This window comes from Macaca thibetana, chromosome 12 (assembly GCF_024542745.1).
Source record: "Macaca thibetana thibetana isolate TM-01 chromosome 12, ASM2454274v1, whole genome shotgun sequence".
Taxonomy (NCBI): domain Eukaryota; kingdom Metazoa; phylum Chordata; class Mammalia; order Primates; family Cercopithecidae; genus Macaca; species Macaca thibetana.
In genome coordinates this window covers 26,023,544-26,050,809 of record NC_065589.1, presented here as the reverse complement: position 1 = coordinate 26,050,809, position 27,266 = coordinate 26,023,544, and the positions used below count along the sequence as shown (strand labels likewise).

At 50.2% G+C, this 27,266-nt stretch overlaps 1 protein-coding gene across 4 annotated transcripts in view; it reads left to right on the top strand.

The window, feature by feature from the left end:
* The window catches only part of IGFBP2 (insulin like growth factor binding protein 2), a 29,408-nt gene extending 8,950 nt beyond the window's left edge, over window positions 1-20,458 (top strand). For 3 of the 4 annotated variants that reach the window (XM_050751307.1, XM_050751305.1, XM_050751308.1), the window contains exons 2-4: window positions 16,559-16,788; window positions 17,868-18,008; window positions 19,963-20,458. In XM_050751307.1, the coding sequence (XP_050607264.1) occupies window positions 16,559-16,788; window positions 17,868-18,008; window positions 19,963-20,127 (536 nt within the window). In that variant the 3' untranslated portion in view covers window positions 20,128-20,458. Of the gene's footprint in view, window positions 1-15,573; window positions 15,755-16,558; window positions 16,789-17,867; window positions 18,009-19,962 lie in introns of those variants that run through there. The other variant, XM_050751306.1, reaches the window with a different exon arrangement.
* The last annotated feature ends 6,808 nt before the right edge of the window (window positions 20,459-27,266 follow it).

The window sequence follows — 27,266 nt, the reverse complement described above, 5'->3', positions numbered from 1 at the left end:
GGGCCACATGTAAAATACACTAACACTAACCATAGCTGATGAACTAAAAAAAATTGCAAAAAAAACTCATAACGTTTTAAGAAAGTCTATGAAATTGTGTTGGGCCACATTCAAAGCTCTCCTGGGCTGCAGGTTGGACAAACTTGTCTCAGACTCTTGGAGGGCTTCCATGGTGGAGGCAGGAAAGGAAAAGCCCCTTTTACAGATGGGATAGTAGGTCCAGAGAAATGTGTTGGTTTTCAGTTCCAGAGTAATTTCATCTGCTCCCACCCTCCACACTCACAAAGAGCAGGCTGGATGGGATGTCGATTTTTTTTTCTTCTCCTGAAGAATGGACCATCTCCCTATGCCTCTCCTCCTCCTTGGCTGCTAACCCCTGACTCTTCCCTCCTCCTTCTCCGGCCACTCCTGTTCCTTAACAAAGCCAGGGAAGATCTGGGCTGGCTCAGCCCCTGGGTGTCAGTCAAGACTCAGAGGGAGACTTTGCTCAAAAAGCCAGCTCTCCCGGAAAGAAATACAGAGCGACTGTAGTCAGGAATTTTTCTCTTTCCTTTTTTCTGTGGGTGGGGGGAGGGACACTTGGCAGTCCTTGGGGCCCTTCTGGCTGCCAGCCCCACATCTCTTCCTGGCTGTTGGGAGGCAGGGCAGGAGGGAAGATTGGGGAGAAGGGGGCAGGGGCTGGCAAACCACCAGCTGCTGGGCAGTGGAATTCGCCCATAGGCCCTGGTGGAGTTGGCCTCTAGTGAAGCCTGGGGAGGTTTCTAATTAGTGGAGGACTGTGAAGGTGTGGCAGCCTGTGTTCATGCAAGGAACTGAGCTGTCTGAGCCAAGAAGTCAAAGGGAAGAGGGAGACTGAGCCCCGGAAGTCCTTGGTAGGTTGGAGGTAGGGAGGAAGTTGTGCCTACTCAATGTGTTCCATTCTATTAGAAATTGAGAAGAGGGGGGTGTTTCAGCTGGAAGGATTCAGGTTGGTCTCTGGGGTGGAGAGTCAGTCATTGGCACTAAACAAAGGGTGCCACCTCAAAGAATAAGTGATATAACAATGATAAACAAAATGGCTTTTTTTTCTAGACATTGTGTGCTTCTACCAGAAAGCTCATTTTGGTTTTTTTTTGTTTGTTTGTTTTATATTGTTCCCCCCTCCCACTTCCTGCCCCAGCTCTGTTTTAGCCTCAATTCTCTCCACTTAACAAATGAAGAAATCAAGGCTACATTCAGGTTCAACTGCCAAGGCAAGCACAGACCAGATTGTAGTCTGGGTCTCTAGATTCTTCTTCCAGCTCTCCATTTCACCAGACTCACACATGCAGAAAAGCAGTGAATTATATACTGCTTTCTGGAAAAGCTCCTTTTCCCTGGGAGGTAGTAATTAAGGCATATCTTCTCAAAAATGTTCCTTTATGCCACTCTCTAGGAAGTTTCTTTTAGGTCTATTGTCTTTACTTCTGGATGGAGGTGCCAAGTTGCCTCTGGGTGGTGAACTTGTTCTCTAAAATGCCCAAGGCCAAGAAAAAAATGAAAATGGCAATTCCCTTGTGCCCTGTGTCCTGCCCCTGTGACTTCCTGATAATGCTGAGCGGTTGCTGTAGCAACAGTGGCAGGAGGTGTGTCAGGCAGGATAAAGGGGGTGGGGTAGGACGGGTTTACTGGATCAAAGAGGCTTTTGCGGTTGGGCGGGGCTGCTGACGTGACTGATAGCCTACTTCTGGGGAAAGTTGGGGTCCCATAGAGATGGGGAGGGGAAGAAATTAAGCCCTGGGGCTAAAAGGTCTTGCCTGAGAGTCTTTCCTTAGGTGATGCCAAGTGACCAGGTACCATCTGGTTGGTTAACAACCTGGGCTTGGTTTTGGCCACTGGCTACATGACTTTGTGCAGTTGGCCTCCAATTCTCTAGCTCATTTATCAAGTGTGAAGGGGATAAGAAATTATCAACCTCATGTGCCTGCTTGATAATAACGGTAAACATGCAAGCCACGTAGCACAGAAACTCGGATAATCAAATGAGGTAGTGCAGGTTCTGATTCTTGAAACACAGAACAGGAGAATGGCAGAAACCTGTTTTTGGATATTTTCTGATTGGTCATTTCAAGAATCCTGTTAGCAGGTGTGACTTTTTCCCTTGAGTGTGACTTACCTGGACAGCTGCCACTTTGCTTTGGAAAGCCTTCAGTGAGTCCAGAGAGGAGTCAGTATTTGAGTTTTCCAGGGGGCAGTCATGACCATTGTGCCTGTGGTTCTACCAACAGCTTAATGACCAACCATGTCCCATTTATACCCCAGAAGTTAGGACTCCCACTTGAGGCTCTGCTGGTTGTCTCTGGGTTGGTTCACTGCCTCTTAAACCATGAGAGCATAGCCAAGGAAGGTGATTGATATGATATACTATCAGACAAAATTAGTGAACTTTAGTTGAAGACAGAGAAAAGCATGGTGACCTATTTAAAGACACTTATTTATATTCAAGACACTTCTTGTGCTGGTTTGAGAGTGGCCAGCAATCCTGAACATCTTTGCAGGTTTTAAATTTCTTTTTGCATCCTGTGGGTTCAATTTGTCAGGCCTGGAATATCTGAGAGCAGAGTTATGGGGATGGAGAAGAGGACAGTGAAAGGGGAGGGTGATGGGAAAGGTTGGTAGGATTCAGCCTTTGTTACACCATGGGAGTGGGGCTGTGGGACTGCATCATCGAAACTGAGTTGTTTGAATGTGGGAGAAGCATGTGTCCTTCCCATCCCATCTCATGGTTCTACTTGCTCACTGCCTTTCTTGACTCTTAACCACTCTTGCTGATATGGGCCCTAGATGGTGAGGCAAAGACCAGAAGAGTGAGAAAAAGACTTAATGTAACAGGGTACTCTTGGGCAAGTGCTAGATGCTCTTTGATAGTGTATTAGCCTGTTTTCGTGCTGCTGGTAAAGACATATCCAAGACTGGGAAATTTACAAAAGAAAGAGGTTTAATAGACTCACAGTTCCATGTGGCTGGGGAGGCTTCACAATCATGGCAGAAGGTGAAAGGCACGTCTCACATGGTGGCAGACGAGAGCTTGTGCAGGGAAACTCCCCTTTATAAAACCATCAGATCTCATGAGACTTGTTCACTATCACGAGAACAGCATGGGAAAGACCTACCCCCATGATTCAATTACCTCCCACTGGGTCCCTCCCACAACATGTAGGAATTGTGGAAGCTACCATTCATGATGAGATTTGGGTGGGGACACAGCCAAACCATATCAGATGGTCACCTTTTCTAATGTGTAAACATTAAGTATATGCTGTGTGTCAGCTGGGAGAACATATGATAAAGCAGTTGTCATACCACCTGTAACACATGCTTCTTCATGCTGGAGGGGGACAAGAAAAGCATTTTAGAAAGGTGAATAAAAAAGAAGCCAAGTCAGTAGAGATGTATATACATCCTATGCAAATAAACAGGTAGCTCTTTTAGTCTTTTGACCAAGGCTCTTGGGAAGAGCTTGATGTTAAACAATGAAGTCCCTTCATGGTGAATAAAGTTACGAAAGTAAGAGAGTCAAGTTGGACAGGCTTCTCCTTCTTCAGTCTTGGAAGAAAAAAGCACGGTGTCTTCCTTCCAAAAATGTAAATTGAGGACACGGAATGTCTTCTCTCCTGTCCTCCATTCACTAAGTATGGAAGGCTGTATGGAAGCTAAGATCAAGTTTATGTCTTCAGGAAGCTTCCATCCTTAGAAGGACTAAGAGAATGCACAGACCTACAGCTTTTTGGCAATGAACTCAGGCTAGAGTGCTCTGAAGAAAGTTGGGTCAAATTACCAGAAGACTTTACCTAGCAGTGCTTTTCTTTTTAAAATTTTTTTAAAATTTTTATTTGTTTTATTTTACTTATTTATTTTTTTTGACATGGAGTCTCCCTCTCATGCCCAGGCTGGAGTGCGGTGGTGCGATCTCGGCTTACTGCAAGCTCCGCCTCCCGGGTTCTCATGATTCTCCTGCCTCAGTCTCCCGATTAGCGGGGACTACAGGTGCCTGCCACCATGCCCGGCTAATTTTTGTATTTTTTAGTAGAGACAGGGTTTCACCGTGTTAGCCAGGGTGAGACTCGTTAGCTTTGGCTTCCCAAAGTGCTGGGATTACAGGCGTGAGCCACTGTGCCAGGCCCTTATTTATTTGTTTTTTTGAGACAAGGTCTGACTCTGTCACCCGGGCTGGAATGCAGTTGCACGATCTCAGCTTACTGCAACCTCCACCTCCCAGGCTCAAGCCCATCCTCCCACCTACAGCAGTGCTTTTCATCAATGCAATCTAGTGGCTTTTGGACACTTGGAGGCCATATTGTTCATCCTTCTTCCTCCTCAAAAGGTTTCTACTAAGTTATACCAGAGGGAGTCTGTGCAATTTCTTCCCATCTGCAATTTATCACTTGTTTTGTTCTTATGAAATTCTTGGAAGGCTTCTAACTTGGATCTCTCCTGTTTTAGTTTAAGGCTGTTTTCTCTCTGATCCCTGGGGAGACAGAACAGCTCTTTCCCTTCCCTTGGGTTTTCCTGGTCCTTGGACACCTCCACCACTCAGCACCCTCTGGCAGCACTGGGATGGGCTTGTCCCTTGGCTTTCAGTTGTCAGGCCTGAGTCATCTTGATTACTTCATCTCCCCCTTCTTAATTCTGTGACCCTCTTCTGCTATCTTTGGGTCTTCTTTCTGACTCATTTCCAAGTTCTTCATGGCATAGAGAACTGGCCAGGAGCCCAGGGCTAGGTTCTGACTGGTACACAAGTGACCCTGGTAACATCATTGCCCTGGCCAATGAGAGTGGTGGTGACGTCCACCATGTCACTATTGTTTGGTCCTCTTCCAGTAGGGCTTCAGGAACACTTGAGGTTACTGACAGCTCTGCTTGATGAGGAAGGTGAGGGGTGGTTGGTGTGAGAGGTGACTTTATTTTTTTGAGACGGAGTCTCACTCTCACCCAAGCTGGAGTCAGTGGTGCGATCTCGGCTCACTGCAACCTTCGCCTCCTGGGTTCAAGCGATTCTCCTGCCTCAGCCTCCCGAGTAGCTGGGATTACAGGCGTGCGCCACCATGCCCGTCTAGTTTTTGTATTTTTAGTAGAGACAGGGTTTCACCATATTGGCCAGGCTGGTCTTGAACTCCTGACCTCATGATCCACCTGCCTTGGCCTCCCAAAGTGCTGGGATTACAGGCATGAGCCACTGTGCCCGGCCCTGAGAGGTGACTTTTTTAAAAGAAGATTTAAAAAATGCAGAAAAGTACAAAGAACAATGTAATAACACAAGTCTACCACCCAGATCTGTGAGTGGTTGATATTTAGCCCACTAGCATGCAGTACTTAGTGTTTATCTTTCTTAGCTAAGTAGATTTGCATATGTATGATAGATGACTAATATGCCTATGTTTCCATATATTGCATCTATATGCATATATGTGATAGAAGACCAATATTGTCCAATATTGTGAAAAAAATTGAAAATGTACACGGAGGTTTTCTTTTCCCTCTTAACATTAGATGTCTGAGATCTAATGTTGACATTCATAGGTCAGAGATATTCTTTTTAACTGCCATATATTGTTCCTTTGTATTACCCTACTGATTTTATTTATCCATTCAGCCGTTGAAAGACTTTTGGATCTGGTTGCTAATAGTGTTTTTACCACTACAAATAATGCTGTAATGACCATTTTTGTACATGTGTCCCTGTGCACATGTAGAGAGAAGTAGAATTGCTGGGTCAGGCACATTCTTCCCATTCCCATAGTCCCTGGTTCAAGTTTGAATCAAAGCACAGTCTACTCACTTGGGCCTCAGCAACTAGGTCACCTTGCCAGGTTCCTGGATGGCTTTAGTTGAACCCGAGGAGAGATGTCTGGGACCCGTGGAAAGGCGTGAAAGCTGATAGTGCTGTTTGCCATCTTGATATCAATTTCTCTGGCTCATCAAGGACAGCGTGGCTCACAGGGCCCCAGAGGACCTTGGCTGAATTTGAGCATGTTTTTGTGTTCTCAAACTGTCTGCCTCAGCCCTGATCCTCCCCAGGTCTTTGCAATTCCAGGAATGACCCTGATGTTTATAAAGGAGCCCTTTGGAGAGTGCACACGCAGGGAGGCTCTGGAGAGGCTGTGCTGTTTCTGCTCACTCGGGGGGAGCCCGAGATGAGATGGCAGCATGAGAGCATGCTCTAGAAACCTCCATGACGCCTGGCCAGGAGAGGCCCCTCTGCATGTATCCAAGCAAGCATATGTGTATGTTTACAAACCCATGAGTGGATGAGCTCACGAGGCTGTGTCTCTGCAAAGCGTGTACCTGAGACCACCTCTCTTGAAAAGAGGAGGCATTGTTCTCTCCTCACCAAGAAGTTCTTCAGGAAACCCAGACAGAACAGAGAGAATCACAAAGGCATGGGGGCCTGGCAATGCCAGAGCTTGAGAGGAGAGGTATCACTCAACATACAGATTCCTTAGTCCTTGCCTCTGACTTTCTGGGGCTGGGGTCCAGGGCTCTTATTTTTAGCAAGGTCATCAGATGATTTCTGATGAAGAGGATCATCAGACCTGTTTGGGATCCTCTGACCTGGTCTAATTCCCTGAATTTACACACGAGTACGCTGACACCTGCCCAAGTTCAACACCCTGCTTAGCATCACTCAGAATCCTAGGGGTGGTGGCCAAGTCAGGATCGAACCTCAGTCCTTCTTCCCACACTAGGACTGCTTGGCCAAGACTTCAAACCCAAAAGCTGGTACTTCAAAGGAAATCCAAAAAGAGTTTGCAGAGTGGTTTGATGTGGAGGGGATTCATCAGCCCGGTGGGGCCTCTCTGCCCTCCCTTGGTGCTGCATCATCTCCTGTAGGTGTTCTGTCACCGTGGAAGGGCAGTGGCCAGTGCCTCTTAGGCTTGCCACTCAACACAGAGGTCACTGAGCTCTTCAGCACTCAGCTGGGCGATTGGCCTGTGGTAGCTCCAAGTGGAGGGAGATGATTCTCAGAAGAGAAAGGCCAGTTCTTGCACTCATTTAGTCTTCTAACCTAGGGGACTTGTGGATCTGAAACATCTGAAAAGGCTGTTTGCAGTCATTTACTACCACAAAGGAAACTCGGAGAGGAGGGACCACCTGTGTTGGAAAACCATGCTCAGGAGTGACTGGTCTGTTGCTGAAGGATGGAAAGATGTCAGGTGTTGCATGGCTGGCTCCATTGCAGGAAGGAAGGGCTCAGGGGGTGAGAAGGAATAGGAAGGGAGTTTACAGTGAATGAAACTGGGTATCCTCAGGAGATAGAAGGATCAATCGGGAGGATGTCATTAACCAAGCTGGAATGTGTCCTCGGTGCCAGCTTATACCATGACAGACATCTGTGCACACTATTCAGAATTCCAGTGTGAGAGGCCACTGCTCCCTCTGACCTTTAAAAAAAAAAAGTCAGGGGAAGACACATGAACAGTGTTACTCACCCACAAAGTCTCAGGACCTCAGGTTAAACTTTAGCTAAAAAGGTAACAAATAGAACCCCCATTTTACTCTTCCTTTTTCCTAACTTCTGCCTCCCTCTCTACCTCTAGCATGGCCTGAATTACTAATCCCAGCCGGTTGGTGGGCTGTGCTGTTGAACATAGTGGCCACATGATAGATGGAGTTTGGTGACCACCATTAGCCATCCAAAGAGGACTGGCTTTGAATTCTCTCCAACAAAAGCTGTTTCCTGTATGTGCTGGTGTGTTTATGAGCCCTGTCTCAACTGAGCATGCTTGGTGATTATGAGCCACTGCCTGGCCTCCTTCCCTTTGTCCCTCCCCCTAAATTCTGTAAACAAAATTAAAGTAATTTAGGCAAATTCATTCTTGCTTAAGGACTTCCATCAAATGGCAGAGAGCTTTGATATTTAGCAATATATAGAATTTATGCAATCAAAACCAAGCTTTAGAAGAAATATGCAAATAGATCATATGGCAGAACTCTCTCATAACTCATTTTTTCCATGCATTTGGCCATTCTGCGGATCAGACATCACCTAGCCTTCTAGCCTTCTGCTCACATGGCCGATATAGCTTTTATTTACCCATTCAAGAAATTGATTGTTCACACATTTTTTTTTTTTTTTTTCTTGAGACAGGGTCTTGCTTTGTCGCTCAGGCTGGAGTGCAGTAGTGCAATCTTGGCTCACTCAAGAAGTAAACTCCACCTCCTGGGTTCAAGTGATTCTTGTGCCTCAGCCTCTCAAGTAGCTGGGACCTCAGGCATGCGCCACCACGCCCAGCTAATTTTTGTATTTTTGGCAGAGACAGGTTTTTGCTGTGTTGGCCAGGCTGGTCTTGAACTCCTGGCCTCAAATGACCTGCCCACCTCAGCCTCCCAAAGTGCTGGGATTATAGGCATGAGCCACCATGCCCGGCCACCACACATTTTTTTCTAAAGCTTGGTTTTGCCCAAAATGAGAGTTTGAGGGGTAAAAATACCATGTCCTGTTTAATAGCAGCCATCATTTTAGCAGAATTGTTAATATCATTTTTCAGACTTGAGAAATTAGAGCTCAGAGAGGTTAAAGGTTCTGACTCGTGAGTGAATCTCAAGGGGCAGTGCTGGCATTCAGGGTTCTTGACTGCTGGTGTTCACTGCTCATACCAGTTTGTTAATGAATCGTCCACTGTTACGGATCTTAGTGGAGTCGTCTAGAGAGCAGGGAGAGGAGGATGGTGGTTAGTATTTAATTCTATTGCCCAACATATGTCAAGGCTAAGTGCCTTTTGGGAGAAATTAACGAAGACGGAGCCATATGAGTTTTCTGCCCAGCTAGGGTGGAACCAGGAAGCTGCAGCCAGCCTTCATTCCCCTGGCCCATTACTCAGAATTAACTCTTGAAAGGCTTGAAATGCTATTACCTGTTGCAAGAGGTGAACACCACTGGAGGAATGATAGGTTCAGGGTTGGCTTAGATCATCTCTGTGGTACTCCTCTTCCCCAACCCTGCTCTTAGATTTCAAGATAATCATGAGATAGGAGGAGAAAGTCATTCTTCAGAATAAAGAAAGGAAGAAAGAAGGGAGACCCATTGAACTGTTAGGAAGATGTGATTGTTCTAGGTAGGGAAAAGCTCTCATTTCCTCACCAGGTCTGGATAAGGACCGAGGCCACACACTCTGAGCAGGAAGGACCGGGGAGGTGCTTTTAGATTCTTGGGGCTTAGTTTCCTAAGCAAGCTTTTTCAGGCCTCTCTTAGATCAGGAATCACCAATTTCCAAATACAGCACTGAGGTCAGAACGTAGTGCTAGGAGAAAATGAGATTTTATGGGAGTCAGTTTCTATCGAACACGAGTTTGATGAGTAAGATCACTGATGCAACAAACAGGATTACATTGGAAAAATGGGCTATGCCAAAATTTTTTTGGAAACCTGGGTATGAATGCATGGAAGTGAACAATAAAGGCTCTTTCTCTTGGGCTATCAGCTTCCAGCTGCTCTCCTTGGCTACATTAGTAAGGGTGGGCCAAAAGACAATGTAGGGACCCCATGATAATTGTGAAGCACTGCTGATATGGCAGAGAGGTTGTGTTTGCTCCTGTGAATTCAGATGCTAGTCCATCTGGGCTCAGGTTTGCCATCTGTAAAATGGGACAACAGTCCATTTCTTTTCATCCCATCTGCCTTCCTCATCTCCAGCTCTCCTCTAGGGGTCTTAGGTAGAAAGGTATGGCAATCTACCCAAGGCAGGGGTGGGAGTTCTCCCCTGCCCTTCAGGCCCCCAACTAATGGCTCTGGAGTTGTCTGTCATCTCCCTGACTTCTCTTTGGAAAAGCTTAACCTACTATATGTGGAATCCCTTGCTTCTGTGTTGACCCATTTCTCCAGATGCTATGTAGGGGAGAAGAGCTAGTGCTTACTAATCTACAGGGAAAGTCTCTTCAGGGGCCTTGTAGGTTTCTATTAACCATTTCCAAGCCCATGAACCTTTTCCATTGATGTCATTTGGGTTGCTAAGAACCATTTCTTATAGTGACCTTTGCACCATAGCCCATGGAGTCGCATACATAAGTGGTTGCTTAATAAATATTATTCTGAACTTAACTCTCTTAGGCAGAAAAAAAAAATACAACTTGGTATTTTTGTTCTGAGGGCAAATTCCATCTCTAGCTGGAGTTCAACATCTGGAATGTTTTCCTGTGGATTGTTCCTGCAGCCTATAAGAGGATATATGGGAGGAACTTGGTAATGTGTGATGCCCTTGTCTGACTGGGGCGGGGGGCACTATGTGGGTACTTCCCTGGTAGGCAGGAAATGGAAGTGGCTAAGAGCTAACCCCATGCGCGCCTAACTGTGTGCCAGGCCCTCACTGTAGATGCAGGCAGCATCTCTTTGGATCCTCCCAGTGGCCCATAGGAGGTGCATCCTGTTTGTCCTCTTTTTACAGATGAACAATGGAAGCACAGAGAGCTTAAGGAACTTGTCTGGTGCTGCACAGCTCAGTAGTAAAAACTTGAATTCCAACTCAGGCAGTTAGATTTTGGAGTTTGAATCTCTTTGGCTGGGAACGGTAACAAGGAATGAAGGCTTTTCTCAGCCTACAGTGCTTTCTGATCTCTGCCGAGTCAAGTCTTTCATTTCCCTTCCCTGGACTTCTACTTCAAGATGTGGAGTTCAGATCTGGCCACTGAATTTGAGTCCAGAAGCCTGTTTCGGAGAAAGAAACAGATGCTGACGCATGGTCTTGTTAAACCATCTTTAAAAGACCTTGCATAAGCAAACCAGGCCTGTGGATTTCTTCATCTTATTGGCGTGTTCATTGGCACTGCTGAGATCAATAAAGAAATGGAATGAAACATACCGTTGAATCCAGGTGGCCTCTGTGAGGATGGACAAACTTGACCTTCACCTCAGAGAGGTTGGGACATCTCAGGACAGGAAATCAACTTTGTCCTCCTGGGGGAACACTGCCAAGTTGACCCCCTGCCTCCTGGGACCTGGAGCCAGGTTTGCATATGACATCTGTGGGTTATTTTTCATTTTAGAGACAGGGTCTCACTCTGTCACCCAGGGTGGAGTGCAGTGGCATGATCATGGCTCACTGCAGCCTCTAACTCCTGGGCTTAAGTGATTTCCCACCTCAGCCTCTCAGGTAGCTGGGACCACAGGTGTGCACCACCATGCCTGGCTATTTTTTATTTTTAGCAGAGACAAGGTGATATAGTTAGGCTTTGTGTCCCCACCCAGATGTCATCTTGAATTGTAATCCCCGTAATCCCCACGTGTCAAAGGAGAGATCAGGTGGAGGTAACTGAATCATGGGGGTTGGGTCCCCCATGTTGTTCTCGTGATAGTGAGTGAGTTCTCATGAGATCTGATGGTTTTATAAGGGGCTCTTCCCTACTTCGCTTGGCACTTCTTCCTGCCACCTTGTGAAAAGGTGCCTTGCTTCTCCTTCGCCTTCTATCATGATTGTAAGTTTCCTGAGGCCTCCCCAGCCATGCTGAACTGTGAGTCAATTAAAGATCTTTCGTTTATAAGTTACCCAGTCTCGGGCAGTTCCTTATAGCAGTGTGAAAATGGACTAATACGGTCAGGCGTGGTGGCTCATCCCTGTAATCTCAGCACTTTGGGAGGCTGAAGTGGGCCTCCTGTGGCAAGGAGTTCGAGACTAGCCTGGCCAACATGGTGAAATCCCGTCTCTAGTAAAAATACAGAAATTAGCCAGGCATGGTGATGCATGCCTGTAGTTCCAGCTACTTGAGAAGCTGAGGCAGGAGAATTGCTCAAACCTGGGAGGCAGAGGTTGCAGTGAGCCGAGATCATGCCACTGCACTCCAGCCTGGGCGACAGAGCAAGACTCTGTCTCAAAAAACAAAAAATCAACAAAAAACCATATTTTATAACTTGTTTAATAAGTGCAAATATATTCATATTATATATTAAGACTTTTTAATCTAAAAGTAATTTTTTTTTCTGATGTTAATAGAAATAAAAATATGTCCTAGACACTGTGCCTCCAGAGCCTAATGGACAAGTTGGCCCTGCCTGGCGCCTTCAGGCCCAAATGCACATTTATCTGTGTGTGCCCCTCTCCTTTTTCAAATGTGTTTCCAGAGATTGCAGAGGGCCTTCTTCTGAGGATTAATGTTGGATTGACCTCTGGGATGCAGCCAAGGGATGCTTCTTTGGCCACTGTATGTGGTACCAGAGGGCTTAATGAAGAGGGGGAGCTGCAGGCTGAAAGTCCTCTGGGAGGCCCAGAGAAGACCCTGTGCCCTGTCCCCAAGAAACTGTGGGCTAGTGTGATTGCAGATGGAAGGGTAGCGGAGGGGTCTTAGCTGTGGATGCGGAATAGAGTGGAGCTAGACTAGCTTTTTATGGGGCCTGGAGCCATTTCAGCAATTGGCTATCAACTTCCAGATGTTGGGCTAAAAGCCTAACTCCAGAACAGTGATTCTCACCCTGGGCGATTTTGCCTCTCTGGGGCCATTTGACAACGAATGAATACATATTTTTTGTTGTTCCAACCTGGGGAGGGTGCTGCTGGTTTCTGGTGGGTAGAGGCCAGGAATGCCGCCCAACATCTGGAGTAAACAGTTAGCCCCCTGCAGCAAAGGATTATCTGGCCCACTATTAGTAGTGCTGAGGTGGAGACCCCAATCCCAGAGGATGTTTCAGGCATCGAGTCTGGGTGAGCAGAGCCTTCTCAGAAGCTCCTGGATAGAGCTACACATGAGCCACCTTTCCCTTCTCCAACCAGACAACATGTCATTCATTATAGCCATAATAGAGACTGGCTGCTTTCACCCAAGCCACTTCCCAAAAGGGTAGAGCCAGGTGAGCCTCTGAGCATCACAGACTTCGTGTCCACACAGTGGAGAGTTCCAGAAATGGTGGCAGGGTGCAGTACCGGCAGACTCCCAGAGCCCCTGTCTTCTCTAACCCCCTCTGAATGCGGTATCCAGGTCTCCAGAAATCCTTCCTGCTGCTGTGGGCAGAAAGCTGGGTAGGGTGCAGTAAGCAGGGTGACGCCAAGGGTGATCTCAGCTACCAAGGGCTCGGGTGACGGCGAACTGGACGTTCCCACTTCATTTTATCTTTCTCATTTTGATCCTGAGTAGCTGGGATGGAGGCAAAGGGCTCTTCTCTATGTTCCGATGCAGGGGTTGAGCATGGGAAGACTTTCTAGCTTCTTTGCTCTCCTCCTGTGTTTTTGGTGCCTAAAGAGGGGAGGGGCAGGGAGCCTGAGATGGTCCCACTCAGGTCTGGGGATAGAACCCTGTCTGGGAAGGGCAGTGGGACAGAGGCAGGGAGGCTGGGGATGAGTGCGTGCGCTGCACGGGCGTCTGTGTGCTGCATTAGAGGTTAGTGTTGAGATGGAAAGTTGAGTGAACCTGACCTCTTCTGTTTGTTGTCCAGGTTTGTCTGATCTCAGACTTTCCCCGGCCTTTCTCTTTCACCCTTTTGTTCCTGACCTCTGGGGTCCATCTGAAGAGGGAAGGGGGGCTCTTCTCCATGGTTGCTCCCCCCAACACCACCCGTCTAGGAGGGTGTGGACCTGCTGGCACTGAATAAATCTGTACTGCACGATGGGGTGACTCAGTGTCCCTATTCTTGGGAACCTGGCAGGCAGCTGAGCAGGGGGACTCACTCAGCCTGCTTCTCTGGGCCCCTGGGTGTCTGCTGCTGTCCATGTGGAGGAGCCCAGGGGGCAGGGCAGGATGGATGAGGAAAGCTGTGGGCTGGTGTCTGGGTCTGATTAGACATGGTGGGGCAGGACTCCAACCTAGCCTGGAGGTGCACGCTAAATCGGCCTTTTCCTGCTGGTGGTGCTGGGCTGCCGGGCTGCTGGAACAATTTAATCTCTGCTGGCTTCATTTATGGTACAACCCAGGCTCCCCAGAGCCCCTGTGGGAATCGCCATTCTAAATAAAAGAATTTTCCAGGTTTCAGAGGTTTTTTATACATTTAAATGTTTCGATTTTTTTTTCTGACTTTCAACAGTTTTGGATAAGTCTTTTAAAATGATGAATAGGTAGACTTTTAATTCCCTCGCCCTTTTGATGTCCCAAGATCATCGTCATCAACGTAATTCTTGTTTGGGGCTATAAGACACGGAAATCCCCAGGGGTCGTTGAGGGGTGTGGCATTCATTGTTTGCCACGCACAAAATGTACCCGGAGTTTGTGTGTTTTGTTTTCTTAGTGTTCTCTTTCCTCTCTGCCATTTGATCCTTCTTGCCACCGTCCACATGCATTCCTTCTTTGTCCCTTCCATTTTGTTGACTTTCTTCCGCGGCAGCCTTGGAAAGCAGACACCCAGAAGCCAGGCTTCCTGGAGCAGCGCTGTTGTGAACTGTCAAGGCTCTTCACGGGATGACTCTCCCCTCGTCTTGAGTGGAGAATGCCAACATTTAAACATGCGCAGCCATGGACACGGCTATGAGGATGTTCAGAGCTTACTTTCCTTGGTTTCCCTGTTCTCGGTTGGGTTCCATGCTGCTGAAGTAGTAGATAACTGGGGCATTCGTCATCACCATCAGCGTAATAGCCACTAGCAACCTGCATATAAAATTTCTGTGCTCCAAGTCGTTATTTATTTATTTATTTATTTATTTATTTATTTTTGAGCAGTGTCTTGCTCTGTTGCCCAGGCTGGAGTACAACGGTGCAATCTCAGCTCACTGCAACCTCCACCTCCTGGGTTGAAGCGATTGTCCTGCCTCACCCTTCCGAGTAGCTGGGATTACAGATGTGCGCCACCATGCCCGGCTAATTTTTTTGTATTTTTAGCAGAGATGGGGTTTCACCATGTTGGCCAGGCTGGTCTTGAACTCCTGACCTCAAGTGATCCACCTGCCTCAGCCTCCCCAAGTGCTGGGATTACAGGTGTGAACCACCGCACCCGGCCTAAGTCGTCTTTTAACTGCTTTTCTTTCATCATAACTCTAAACAGCTCTTTGAAAAAAGAATTGTTATTATCCAGCAACCTACAGTTAAGAAAGTAGAGGCACAGAGAGGGTCTGTGCAGGGGAGAACATGTGCAGCTGATATAGAAAATGGCAGAGCTGGGATTTAACCTGACTACACCCCTTTAACCAGTGCTGCTACCCTGGGGACGGCGTGCTGGCTTCTAAAGGATGCTGCCGCACTGCAAGTGAAGACTGATTAGTTATTAGGCTCGGAGGGAGGGGGAGGGACGGGGCAAACCTCCATCAAATGCTCCATATGCCGAGGCCTATGCTGGACACGCCTTGACAGCAGGTGCTGCTGGAGTGCCAGCACCCGGTGCTGTCCCTGGCATGGAAGAGGCGCCCCCTCCTTTAGTTGGTGAGTGAGTTAAACCCTCGTATAGAATAGGAGTTATTCATTTGTGTTCTCAGGGCTGTAAGTTTTTGAAGATGCATTAATGGGGAAGAGAAAATGTGCAAGATTGGTTGAAAAACACCCCTCTGCACCCACCCAGATCTTGTTGGGACCTGCAGGAGAGCAGCTCTGGGTGGGATGGTCTGGGGCTGTTTGCTGTATTCCAAGGGGCTGGGGCTGGGGCTGGGCGGTGTGAGGCCCTGCCCTTCTGGAGCTTGCCGGGGCTTGTCACCCGGTTACAGCTCTGCTGTGCGATTCAGATCCCCTCTGCCTCCCTTGGCTGGACGTGCGTCAGCCAGAGTGAGACCGTGGCAGGCTGGAGCTGCTTTCAAGGCCTCCTTCACCTGGGCTGTGCACACAAAAGGTTGAAGAAAGTCTAAGGGGACTTCATGGATGCTTCTTGGACAGACATCACGAAGCTTCGTGCCCTGCAGTAAGCTGAAGCTATGAAGTGGAAGGAGTCATAGTCCCTGTTCTTGGTGCTCTCAGTATAATGGGGTTGGGGTGGGCTGCATAGACAGACTTGGGAACGAGGGAACATCAGTGGGGCAGAGCTGTAGCCGCTTCGGAGCAGCACTATGGGACCTCAGGCGGGGCCAGGTGGGCAAATGCAAGGTGACAGCAGGGAGGGTGCTGGGACCAGGTTCTGGGTGGCGATGTGGCCTTCCACTTCTTTGCCATACACGCTGCAGCCCAGTGATGTCTGTGGCACAAGTTTTAAAAAAAACTCAACTAATTGGTGCTCTTCGAGACCAAAAATGAAGAACTTTAAACTGGGGGTTATGGTGGGAGAATCTGGGGGGTCCCAAAAAGGACTTAAACCCATTCCATGGTCAGGACCTTTCGAATACCTTCGTCCCTCTGTGCGCCTCTGTTCTGCCCCAGCCTTGTAAGAGGGTCCCTGTCATTCTTCTAGAGCCAGACAGCCTGAGTTCAAATCCTGAATCCATCACTTTTCAGATTTGTGATCTTGGTCAAGTAACTGACCTCTGTGAGCCTCAAATTCTCTGTCTCTGAAAGTTGGGGAGGGTGCTGGTAGTACCCACCTAAGAGTTAGGGTGAAGCTGAAATTGATCATCTGTGTAAATTGCTCAGCACGGGCCCTGACAGGCTATCAGCACTCATTAGCCGTGCGTTATCTCCACCCTCATCATCGTTACAGTCCAGGTGGCTCCCGGAGGGCACGTCTCTCTGGGAAACTGGACCTGGAGCTCTTCTTCCCTTCCTGTCTCGGCAGACAATGGCGATGACCACTCGGAAGGAGGCCTGGTGGAGAACCACGTGGACAGCACCATGAACATGTTGGGCGGGGGAGGCAGTGCAGGCCGGAAGCCCCTCAAGTCGGGTATGAAGGAGCTGGCTGTGTTCCGGGAGAAGGTCGCTGAGCAGCACCGGCAGATGGGCAAGGGTGGCAAACATCACCTCGGCCTGGAGGAGCCCAAGAAGCTGCGACCACCCCCTGCGAGGGTCAGTGAGGGTCAGGCCTGGTGGGAGGGGTGGGAGGACAAGGAAAGTGGGGTCTCAGCTGGAGGAGGGCATCCCAATAGGACCCTCGTCTGGTGTGACCTGTGGGCAAAGCACCTTTCTTTCCACAAACATAGTTGTGGAACATACTGACCTTTGGGGCAATCAGTATCTCTGGCTGTGAAATAGACTGGACATGTGGTTTCTTAATGTTCTTTCCTTCTAAAACCTCCACATTTCTGTACGGTTTTGGAACATAGACAAAGAAAATGAATCCCAGAGATGAAGACAGAGTCCCTGAAACTTGCTTACTCTTTTTTTTTTTTTCCCCCTGAAATGGGGTCTCACTCTCTTGCCCAGGCTGGCATATAGTGGTGCCATCACGCCTCACTGCTGCCTCCAACATCTGGGCTCAAGTGATCCTCCTTCCTCAGCCTCCTAAGCAGCTGGGACTATAGGCATGTACCACCACACCTGGCCAATTTTGTATGTTTTTTTTCTGTGGTAATGGGGGTCTCACTATGTTGTCCAGGCTGGTCTCAAACTCCTGGACTCAAGCAATCCTCCCACCTCGGCCTCCCAAAGCGCTGGGATTACAGGTGCCTGCCACTGCACCTGGCCTGAAACTCAGTCACTCTTGTTGCCATATGCTTCTCTCACTGAGCTACCTCCTCTCCTCTTTCCTTCCCAGTTCTGCCATCTTGGGTCCTGGCCCTGGTTGGTTTTATGGAAAGAAATGGAGCTTGGGCATGGGGTGGGGGCATAGAGACTCTGAAGACCGCCACTTGGATCGATATTTGGAGGTAGAGCCCGTTCTGACACATGAAAGCCACGGTCACAGAACAAGGAGAGGAGTGAACGTTCCCATTCATACAACTTTCTTTAGGGGCTGGGGTGGGGCACCCAGCATGGCAGGGAGATTCCCGGGCAGGCTGTCAGAAGTCCCTGTGCCCCCTGCTGGCTATGTGACCATGGGAAAGTCCCCTCCCCGTGCAGCAGCTTCTCCCTGAGCTTGCGCCTGGCGCGTGCTTCGTGGGCCTGCTGTCCTCACTCTGGGCGTCTCCTGCTGTCTGTGTGCGCAGACTCCCTGCCAGCAGGAACTGGACCAGGTCCTGGAGCGGATCTCCACCATGCGCCTTCCGGATGAGCGGGGCCCTCTGGAGCACCTCTACTCCCTGCACATCCCCAACTGTGACAAGCATGGCCTGTACAACCTCAAACAGGTGAGTGTGGGGCCAGTCCGGGCCAGAGCGTCTCCTCCTCAGCCCTGGGCCCCAGATGTGGCTTGTTTCTGCCCCACCCGCCTATAATCCTCTGAGGTCTGAGCTGAGTGAGAGACTCAGACTCCTGTCACCATGGGAATTGGAGCTGCCAGGCTGGGGAGGGTGCGGCTTTTCTCCCTGCCTGCGACGGATCAGTTGCTGGCTCCACTCGCCCAACCACTCACCGGCCTCACTTGGAGTCTGGGTTAGGAGGAGGCTCTTGGATAAGGGAAGTGGCTTAAACCAAGCATCTTAGCTTTGATTGGACATTGGCATCGCCTGGAGCTCTTCCTGGCCCCGCCCCCAAATTGCCACATGGTAGGTCAGGTTTGCAGCTCTAACAAGCCTCAGGTGAGGCTGATAATCTGCGAGCCACACTCTCACCATCATTGATTTCAACCACTGGCCGAGTTGCCTTCACGGTTTCGAAGTATCTCAGGGAATGAAGAGTCAGGGATGGAGAAATGCTGTTGGAAAGATTTTGAAAAGCCATCTAGAACAACACTGTAAATACATTGGAGAAAATGAAGTTTAAGTAAACCGCTCAGGAGCCCTTCTCCCTCCTCTTTCCACCTTCTGTTCATACACATTTTAATAGTCAAGTGTGCATATGCAATATTTTCCCTGTAACATACTTTTCTTTTTCTTGTTTTTGAGATGGAGTCTTGCTCTTGTCTCCCAGGCTGGAGTGCAGTGGCGCGATCTCGGCTCACTGCAACCTCCGCCTGCCGTGTTCAAGCAATTCTCCTGCCTCAGCCTCCTGAGTAGCTGGGATTACAGGTGCCCGCCACCACGCCTGGCTAATTTTTGTATTTTTAGTAGAAATGGGGTTTACCATGTTGATCAGGCTGGTCTTGAGCTCCTAACCTCAGGTGATCTGCCCACCTCGACCTCCCAAAGTGCTGGGATTACAGGCATGAGCCGCCACACCTGGCTGGGCACTGGGATTTAATAAAGCTGCTCTGGTGGTTCTAATGGCAGTCTGGGCTGACCTAAAGTGTGGATGTGTGGAGCCAGAAGGTGGGAACAGGGCTCTGCTGATGGCCCAGGGGTCTCACCTCTCCTCCACCCTCTTCACCATCCCGGCACCTTGACCCTCTAAATATTAGTTAGTATTAAAAGCTATTTGTGTACATGCCCTCTAAATGTAAGCCGCCTAACTCCATTTGGAGCTCAGAAGAAAAAAATCTCGATCACTTCTCATGGAAAACAGGCTGTCTGCTGCGTCTTTGGGTAACTAATGTGATTTGCAGGAGTAGTTAGCTTATGCATAAAACGAGACCTTGGAGTGGGAATGCCTGGGGAATACCTGGCTTCCATCTCAGCTATGCTTCTTACCAGCTGTGTGACCTTGGGCAAGTTGCTTAGCCCATCTGTGCTTCAGTTTTATCATCTGTAAACCAGGGATAATGATGGCATCTAATTCACAAAGTGGTTGTGAGGATTAAATGACTGTATTTGTTAGAAACTGAACGAGCGGTGTGTCTTTGCTCACTCAGTGCCTGGCACACACTGATTTTGATCGCAACATGAGGGTTTGCACCTTACAGTGTGACTAAGCTTCGGCAGGCTGGGTTCCCTCCACTGGAATAGGACCTCCCTTGAGACTGGGGACTGAGTCTTTTCGTCTTCGGGCGTCCTGAATGGCCTTGCTAATCAGAGGGGTCCCTGGGCGGGCAGCGTCAGCGTCACGTTGGAGCTCGCTAGCCATGCGGAATTTCCAGCCCTCCAGGGACCTCCTGAATGGGAATCTGCATTTCATCAAGGTTCCCTGGCGCATATTTGAGGTTGCGAAGCTCCACCCAGCAGTGCGTGGGTAGCTGCAAGGGGTGGCTGCTCAGTGGATGCCGGGTTGAGGGAGGGAAGGAACATTGCTGGCTGCGGGCTCCTCCACGCTCTTCTCCTCTCTCCCCAGTGCAAGATGTCTCTGAACGGGCAGCGTGGGGAGTGCTGGTGTGTGAACCCCAACACCGGGAAGCTGATCCAGGGAGCCCCCACCATCCGGGGGGACCCTGAGTGTCATCTCTTCTACAATGAGCAGCAGGAGGCCCGCGGGGTGCACACCCAGCGGATGCAGTAGATCGCTGCCAGCCGGTGCCTGGCGCCCCCGCCCCCACCCCTCTCCAAACACCGGCAGAAAACGGAGAGTGCTTGGGTGGTGGGTGCTGGAGGATTTTCCAGTTCTGACACACGTATTTATATTTGGAAAGAGACCAGCACCGAGCTCGGCACCTCCCCGGCCTCTCTCTTCCCAGCTGCAGATGCCACACCTGCTCCTTCTTGCTTTCCCCGGGGGAGGAAGGGGGTTGTGGTGGGGGAGCTGGGGTACAGGTTTGGGGAGGGGGAAGAGAAATTTTTATTTTTGAACCCCTGTGTCCCTTTTGCATAAGATTAAAGGAAGGAAAAGTAAAGTGTGTGTCTTTTGCTTGAGTCTTTGGGGTCTTCCATGGAGAGATGCGGAGCCTGGCCTAGGTTGGCCCACTCACCAGCGTCCAGCTTTGCCCCTGGCTCCTAGGAAAATGGGAAAGGCCCCGTCTCCGTTTCCCATTCATGAAATGGCAATAAGAAATAATGGGAACCTCCTGAATCCAGATCAAACCCTCCAGTGCAGCCTTAGGACTCTCAGGTGAGGCTTCTGCCCCCGTGCAGCCTGTGCCTGGCACTTTAGAGGGGCAGCATGAGTCATGGGGTGGGGGTCAGGGGAGACGTGGAGCGTGGGTCCAGCTTCCTCCCTCCCACATTCAGATAACACTGCAGTGGGAGATAAGGAACAGGAAACGTTGGGATTGGGGTTGTCTGGCCCCTGAAATAAAGGAAACTCCCTCCTGCCCAGGGTGAGACATTTCTGTTCAGCCCCCAAAGAAAGGGAGTTGGGCTGTGGTTAACTGGCTTACTCATAAAGATGACACCACTGAGAATTCAGGCGACCAAATGATTTGGTCTCCAGACCAGCAAATATCAATTGAAACAAAGTGCTGTGATTTGTCAAGGTGTGCAGGCTGAGAGACTGTGGAAGGAGACAGAATGTGTTCTGTTTCCTTAGCAGAGTTCCACATCAGAGCTCACCTACCTCTGCCACTCTGTTCTTCTGGCCTCTCAACTCCAGTGAATTCCAGGGGTCTTATGCACCCCCACCCCTGCCTTTGCGACGTGCCATGGGGAGAGAAAGCTCAGCATTCGAGGCCCACAGTCCCTGCCCCCTAACCTTCCTCAGCACGTGGCCCAGGGCCTGGCCTCTCCTGTCACTCCCCGCTCCTGTGGCTGGAGTCTGATCCCTTCCCACAGAGGAGGGGCTCCCCAGGGGCCTGGCCCAATCCATTACCTTCCAGACCTTCCATCTGGTGAGTGTGGGGAGGCGGAGGGATGGCGGGCCCTTTACCAGGTGTGACATAAGTGTAGCTGGAATGCAAGACAGCTTTCGGAAATGGCACAAGATGAGCTTTCTTGGAGTGCGGGAAAACCAGATCCCCAAGAATAGATGGAGTCCTGCCAGGAGGGTGTGTTCTAGGCTGCCCCGGGCCAAGGCCAGCACTTGGCCACTGCCCCAAAAGTATTCATTCAGTGGATCCTTGTGCATCCATGAAACAGGCACTATAGTTAGTTACACTTTACAGATGAGGAAAGGGTCCCCAGAAGTGCCCAAACTCTCCTGCCCTGGGTCTGGGGACCCCTAACTCCAGCGCGTGGCACCCACCCACCCCTGAATTATACTAGCCCTGTGGGTGGAAGCAGGCGGGATGCTTGGAGAGGGCCTAGAGGGCTCTGGGCACTGAATGGACCTGGGGCCTGAAGCTCAGCAGTCCCTGCGTGGGGTCTGACTGGCTTTCATTCAGCGCATGCGTGTTGCAGCTGGCCCGTCCCCCGGTCCTCTCAGTTGCTGCAAAGAGCAGTCAGCACCGCGGCTGCTGTGCCCGGGTGGAGCTGCTATCCCTGGGTGGAGCAGCCCGTGCCTGCTCTCCTGGGAAGCCTGGTGTTTCTCAATCTTGGTGAACATTTGACTCGACGGGGGCACTTAAACAAAAACAAAAACTCATGCCAGTACCTCAGCTTCATACATTCTGATGTAATGGTCTGCCACGGAGCCCAGGCAGGTTCTTTTTCCTTCCTTAGGTTCCATGGTGATTGTGGACCAGGGATAAGGCAAGAAGAATGCCGTAGTCAGGACACCTGGGCTTGGATCCCTTCCCACCACTTCGTTTTCCATCGCCTGGGGCTATGCCATCCACCTTCTCGCATCTGTCTGTTGGGGATGTTATCAGCCTCAAATAACAGGGTGGAATCAGTGTGAGACTAGATGTGAAGGTGCTTTGAAAACTATAGGACTGTATAAAATGGGAGGGGTTACTATGGGACCATTGTTGGGTCAGCTGTTTGCCAGACCTCACGCCCCAGGGTTGCCACCTTGTCCATTCTTTGAACTTTTGCAGAGGGCTTCTGAGGATGCCACAGCCTCCTTGCCCATTTCCCCTCCATTACCGTAAGTGCTCTTGTACCCAACCCTCTGAAGAGGTAGCTTTTATGGGTGAGTGGGTGAGCAGCACCTCTGCTGTGGCTCTAGCTGCAGGAACCACACTAACTGATGTGCAGTGCGAGCTAGAAACCTTTGCCGAGAGGAAGCATCATTGCATCCATGTGGGAAGATGGCTGGCTGGGCGGGGATCTTGCAGATGTCAGGCACATCTGCCTCTTTAAAAATTAAGCAAACACCGGGGCTATACTGCCACTGTGTGGCAGCTTGTGGAACTGCAGCTGAGCATACATCGGGCCTTGGAGAGTCTGTGGCATTGAAGAGGAGCGGTCCAGAAAGAGTCAGCTGGAGACCTTGTTACTACTGGCCCTATCCCAGACCCCCTGGGTTTGAAGCTCGGGGAGGAGCCTGGGAGTCTGCATTGAAACTTGCTTCCTGTGTGGTTCTTATGGAGAACTGGTTGACTTCATTTATAGGATCCAGGGCAAAATACAAATATGGAGTCTCTTATTCAGAAATTACTAAGAATGTGAAGACAGAAATAGCAGAACATTAAACCAAGCGCCAGCCCTGTGTGACTGCACAGGTCATGCCCATGGGGCCACCCCTCTTCTTATGCCCTCTATATTTGGACAGTCACCACTGTCGTCCCTGAATCTGTTCGATGTGTCCTGAATACTAGCTACGTAATAAGATGTGGTGGTTAAAAGCGTGGCCGTGGAAGTGAGGTGGTCTTTGAACAGAATTGGACTCTCTTGAGTTATGTGCTTTTGGACATATTTCTAATCTCTGTGAATCTCATTTACTTCCTCTTTAAATATTGGGATAGTTTCTATCTCAAAGATTGGCTTTGAGAATATAAAATAATTTCTGTCACATGGTAAGTGCTGCCTAAATATAGCTCTCGGCCTGGCGTGGTGGCTTACACCTGTGATCCCAGCACTTTGGGAGGCCAAGGTGGGTGCATCACCTGAGGTCAGGAGTTCAAGACCATCCTGGCCAACATGATGAAGCCCCATCTCTACTAAAAAAACACACACACACACACACACACACACACACACACACACACACTAGCTGGGTGCGGCAGCGGGCACCTGTAGTCCCAGCTACTTGGGAGGCTGAGGCAGGAGAATCACTTGAACCTGGGAGGTGGAGGTTGCAGTGAGCTGAGATTGCACCACTGCACTCCAGCCTAGGCAACAGAGTGAGACTGTATTACACACACACATACACACACACACACACACACACACACACAGTAGCTCTCACTGTATCCCGGGCTCAGCGTTAGGATGCCAGGCTATGAAGATGATGGAGATGAAGAAGATTACGGCCTTTGTCCTGGAGGACTGAGATTCTTGTGGAAGGAAACAGCCCTGAGACCCAGAGATGGCCCTCTCTGGATGGCGGTACCCCTCCAGCAGGGGATGTGGGGCAGTTAGGAGGAATAGTTAAGTCTGGTGTCAGGGAAGGTGTCTCAGAGAGGGTGAAGGCAGAGTTGGAAGGAAGAAGCTGAGATTGGGGAGAGGAGCGGGAGGACGTGTGTGCATCACACATGCATGTGTGTGCAGGTGTGGGTGTTGGGGGCTGGGGTTCAGACAGAGGGAGCAGCATGCGCAGAGACTTTATCTTATTTTCATGTCTGTATTTATTTATTTTTAGAGACAGGGTCTTACTCTGTTGCCCAGGCTAGAGTGCAGTGGCTTGATCATAGCCCACTCCAGCTTTGAGCTCCTGGGCTTAAGCGATCCTCCTACCTATCTCATCCTCCCAAGTAGCTAGGACTATAGGTATGCACCACCATGCCTGGCTAATTTTTATTTTCTAGAGACAGGGGGTCTCACTATGTTGCCCAGGCTGGTCTCGAACTCCTGGGTTCAAGTGATCCTCCCACTTTGGCCTCCTAAAATGCTGGGATTACAGGAGTGCACCACCATGCCTGGCCTGCAAAACCTTCAAGTCATGACTGAACGATGAACGATGACCCTGGACACCAGCGCATGGCTGGGGATACGTGTGGTGAAGGGAGGCGGCAGGTGGAAGAGGAGCGAGAGGAAGAGGAAGCCAGGGCACATCAGGAACGACTTGGGGTGTGTTGCTGAGGGATTTGAACTCTGGACCAAAAGTTAAGTACCAAGAAAGGAAGTTAGGCAGAGGATGGGCATGATTGGATTGGTGTTTAGAAAGTGAACTGGGCCGGGCACAGTTGCTCACGCCTATAATCCCAGCACTTTGGGAGGCCGAGAAGGGTGGATCACTTGAGGTCAGGAGTTCAAGACCAGCCCGACCAACATGGTGAAACCCCATCTCTACTAAAAGTACAAAATTAGCTGGGCATGGTGGCACTTGCCTGTAATCCCAGCTACTTGGGAGGCTGAGGCAGGAGAATCGCTTGAACCCGGGAGGCGGAGGTTGCTGTGAACTGAGATTGCGCCATGGCACCCCAGTGCAAAACTCCATCTCAAAAAAAAAAAAAAAAAAAGAAAGTGAACTGCAACTGTGATGTCTGGCGTGGAGGACAAGACATGGAGTGGGAGTGGGTGGAACATTCCTGCAGGAGGAATTGCAAGGATCCAGGGGAGAAGTGAGCATGATTTGAATGAATCAGGGCCAGGGAGATGGAGAGAAGGGCTGAGGGTGAGGGTGGTCTGTGAGGTCACTGATTCCTGGCACCTGGTGGCTTATCGGATGGAAGGGGTAAATGAGGAGGCAGGACTGAGGCCGGGGGTTGGGTTTGGACAGCTGGGTGGATGCAGTGTCATTCTCTGAGACAGCAAATAGGAGGAGGAGGAAGAACGGGGAAGAAGAGGAGGGGGCTAAAGAAGCATTAAGAGAAGGAAGAGGGATGGCTTAGTGGGGAAGATGATGAGTTCCAATTGTGTTGTTACTGAACTTCTACTTTGTAAGGCATATGATAAAATGATAAGAGAGGCCAAGTGCCTGAGCTTACAGGATGAGTTCAACATGGAACAAATTGTATTTGAGTTGCTTGAGGGACACTGGGTGGAGAAGACAGCCCTGACTTTCCCTCGTTCTCATCCGATGTCAATTCTTGAGCAGGTCCATCAGTTCTGTCTGCAGGCCGTGGTTCATCTCTACTCCCTCCCCCTTTCCTCTGTCACCAACACAGGGGAGATGGGATGGTTGATGGGTGGGGGGCCGAACAGCAGGTGGGGAGCGCACAGGAAGCGGCTGTCTTTGGGAATAGAGGAGGACTGGCAGGGGAGGAGACAAGAGTGTGGTGGGTGGTTTTGTGGGTAGCTTTGTAGGGGTTGGGATGGGGAGACGGGAAGGTTCTCACCTGCTGGCCTTGGTTTTCTCTGATAGGGAGAAGGTAAGGGTGTTTGCTAGGAATGAGGGAAGGTGGTATAATGCATTGGAGAAATGAGGGCAAAGTGGGGGAAATAATCCGATTGGGGCCCCTCATAGGTTTCCCAGGCAGGATGTGGGGCCCTCTGAGCCTGGGGATTCTGGGGGGATGTCAGCTCACCCAATAGTGGCACTTTTCCCCGCGGGGCTCAGCAGCGCCGTGCAGGAGGGACAGTGCTGACCGGACAGGGCTGAGGTGCTGCAGGGCACGGGAGCCCAAGACAAGCTGACACCAAGCGTGGAGCTGTGGGCTTCAGTCTCCTTAGGCAAAGCAGCAGAGCCAGAGAGGGCTGATGGATTGAAAACTCAAGCAGGGGCGAGCAAAGGCTCTCTGTCTCTCTTAGGTAAAACCGTCTCCGGTCTCTTGCCTCATTCTTCTCAGTCTCGTGGTAGACTACGATTAGAATGGGAGAGTGGGGTTTTCAGATTTTAAATGTGGAACCTTGGGGGTCCCAGAGCTTAGAGTGTGGCTTAAGTGGATGGAGGGAAAGGCAGATGGTGTGTCGCAGCGCTGGGACCAGCAGCATACCACTGGGGAGAGGGAGGGAGACAGAGTTTCTGGGCTGCTGAACCGCGAGGACCCCAGGGGAATGGTGCTGTCGCTAAGGGGCTGCGTGGGTTGTCCCACTGAGCACGGGTGGTGCAGGGTGGTGGGGGGACAGGGGTGGAGTAGTCCGTCCAGAGCCATAATCCTTGATGGCCACGGGCTGTGAGCAGGGATTCATAGATGTGGGTTATATGTGTAGGAGGAGATGAAAGGGGAAGAGAGGACCACAGTGGAGAGGGATAGGGTTGTGCGGGGGGAGGGGTGTGACAGCCTCCGGGGAGGAGCAATGGGGAGAAGGATCCTGGCTGGCACCTGCTCCAGGCAGTGTGTGTGCAATAGTAGGGTGAGCAGCTTCCCCTGGAGAAGCCAGGAGACAGTCTGGGGGCAGGAGGTGCTACATGGGAGGCCTTCCTGTAGTTCCTCTTGCTGTCCCCCTACTCGAGGCACCCCTGGAAAGGAAAGCAGAGAAGATGCCTGTTCCCTCTGTGCACCTCCTAATGCATCCTCCACCTCCTCCTCCTCTACCTCCACTGCTGGGCCCCGGTAGCCTGAGAGAGCGGCGTGGGAACCTCCCTGGCTTCCCAGGTGACTACAGGGCGGGCTGAGTGACAGGCGTCCAAACGCCGTGCTCTTTGGCTGGATAGACTACTCTGTGAACCTGAGGGACCTGGTGCTGACAGGTGTCAGGCAAGTGGCTCAGCCACCCCAGAAGGAGGTGTGCCTGGTGGCAAATCAGGCCACTGGCAAGGCAAGGACTTCCCGGTGACTCCACTTGTCCTGTGACTAGGACAGGACGGGACACGTGGTTTCTGGGCAGCCTCAGCCATTGAGC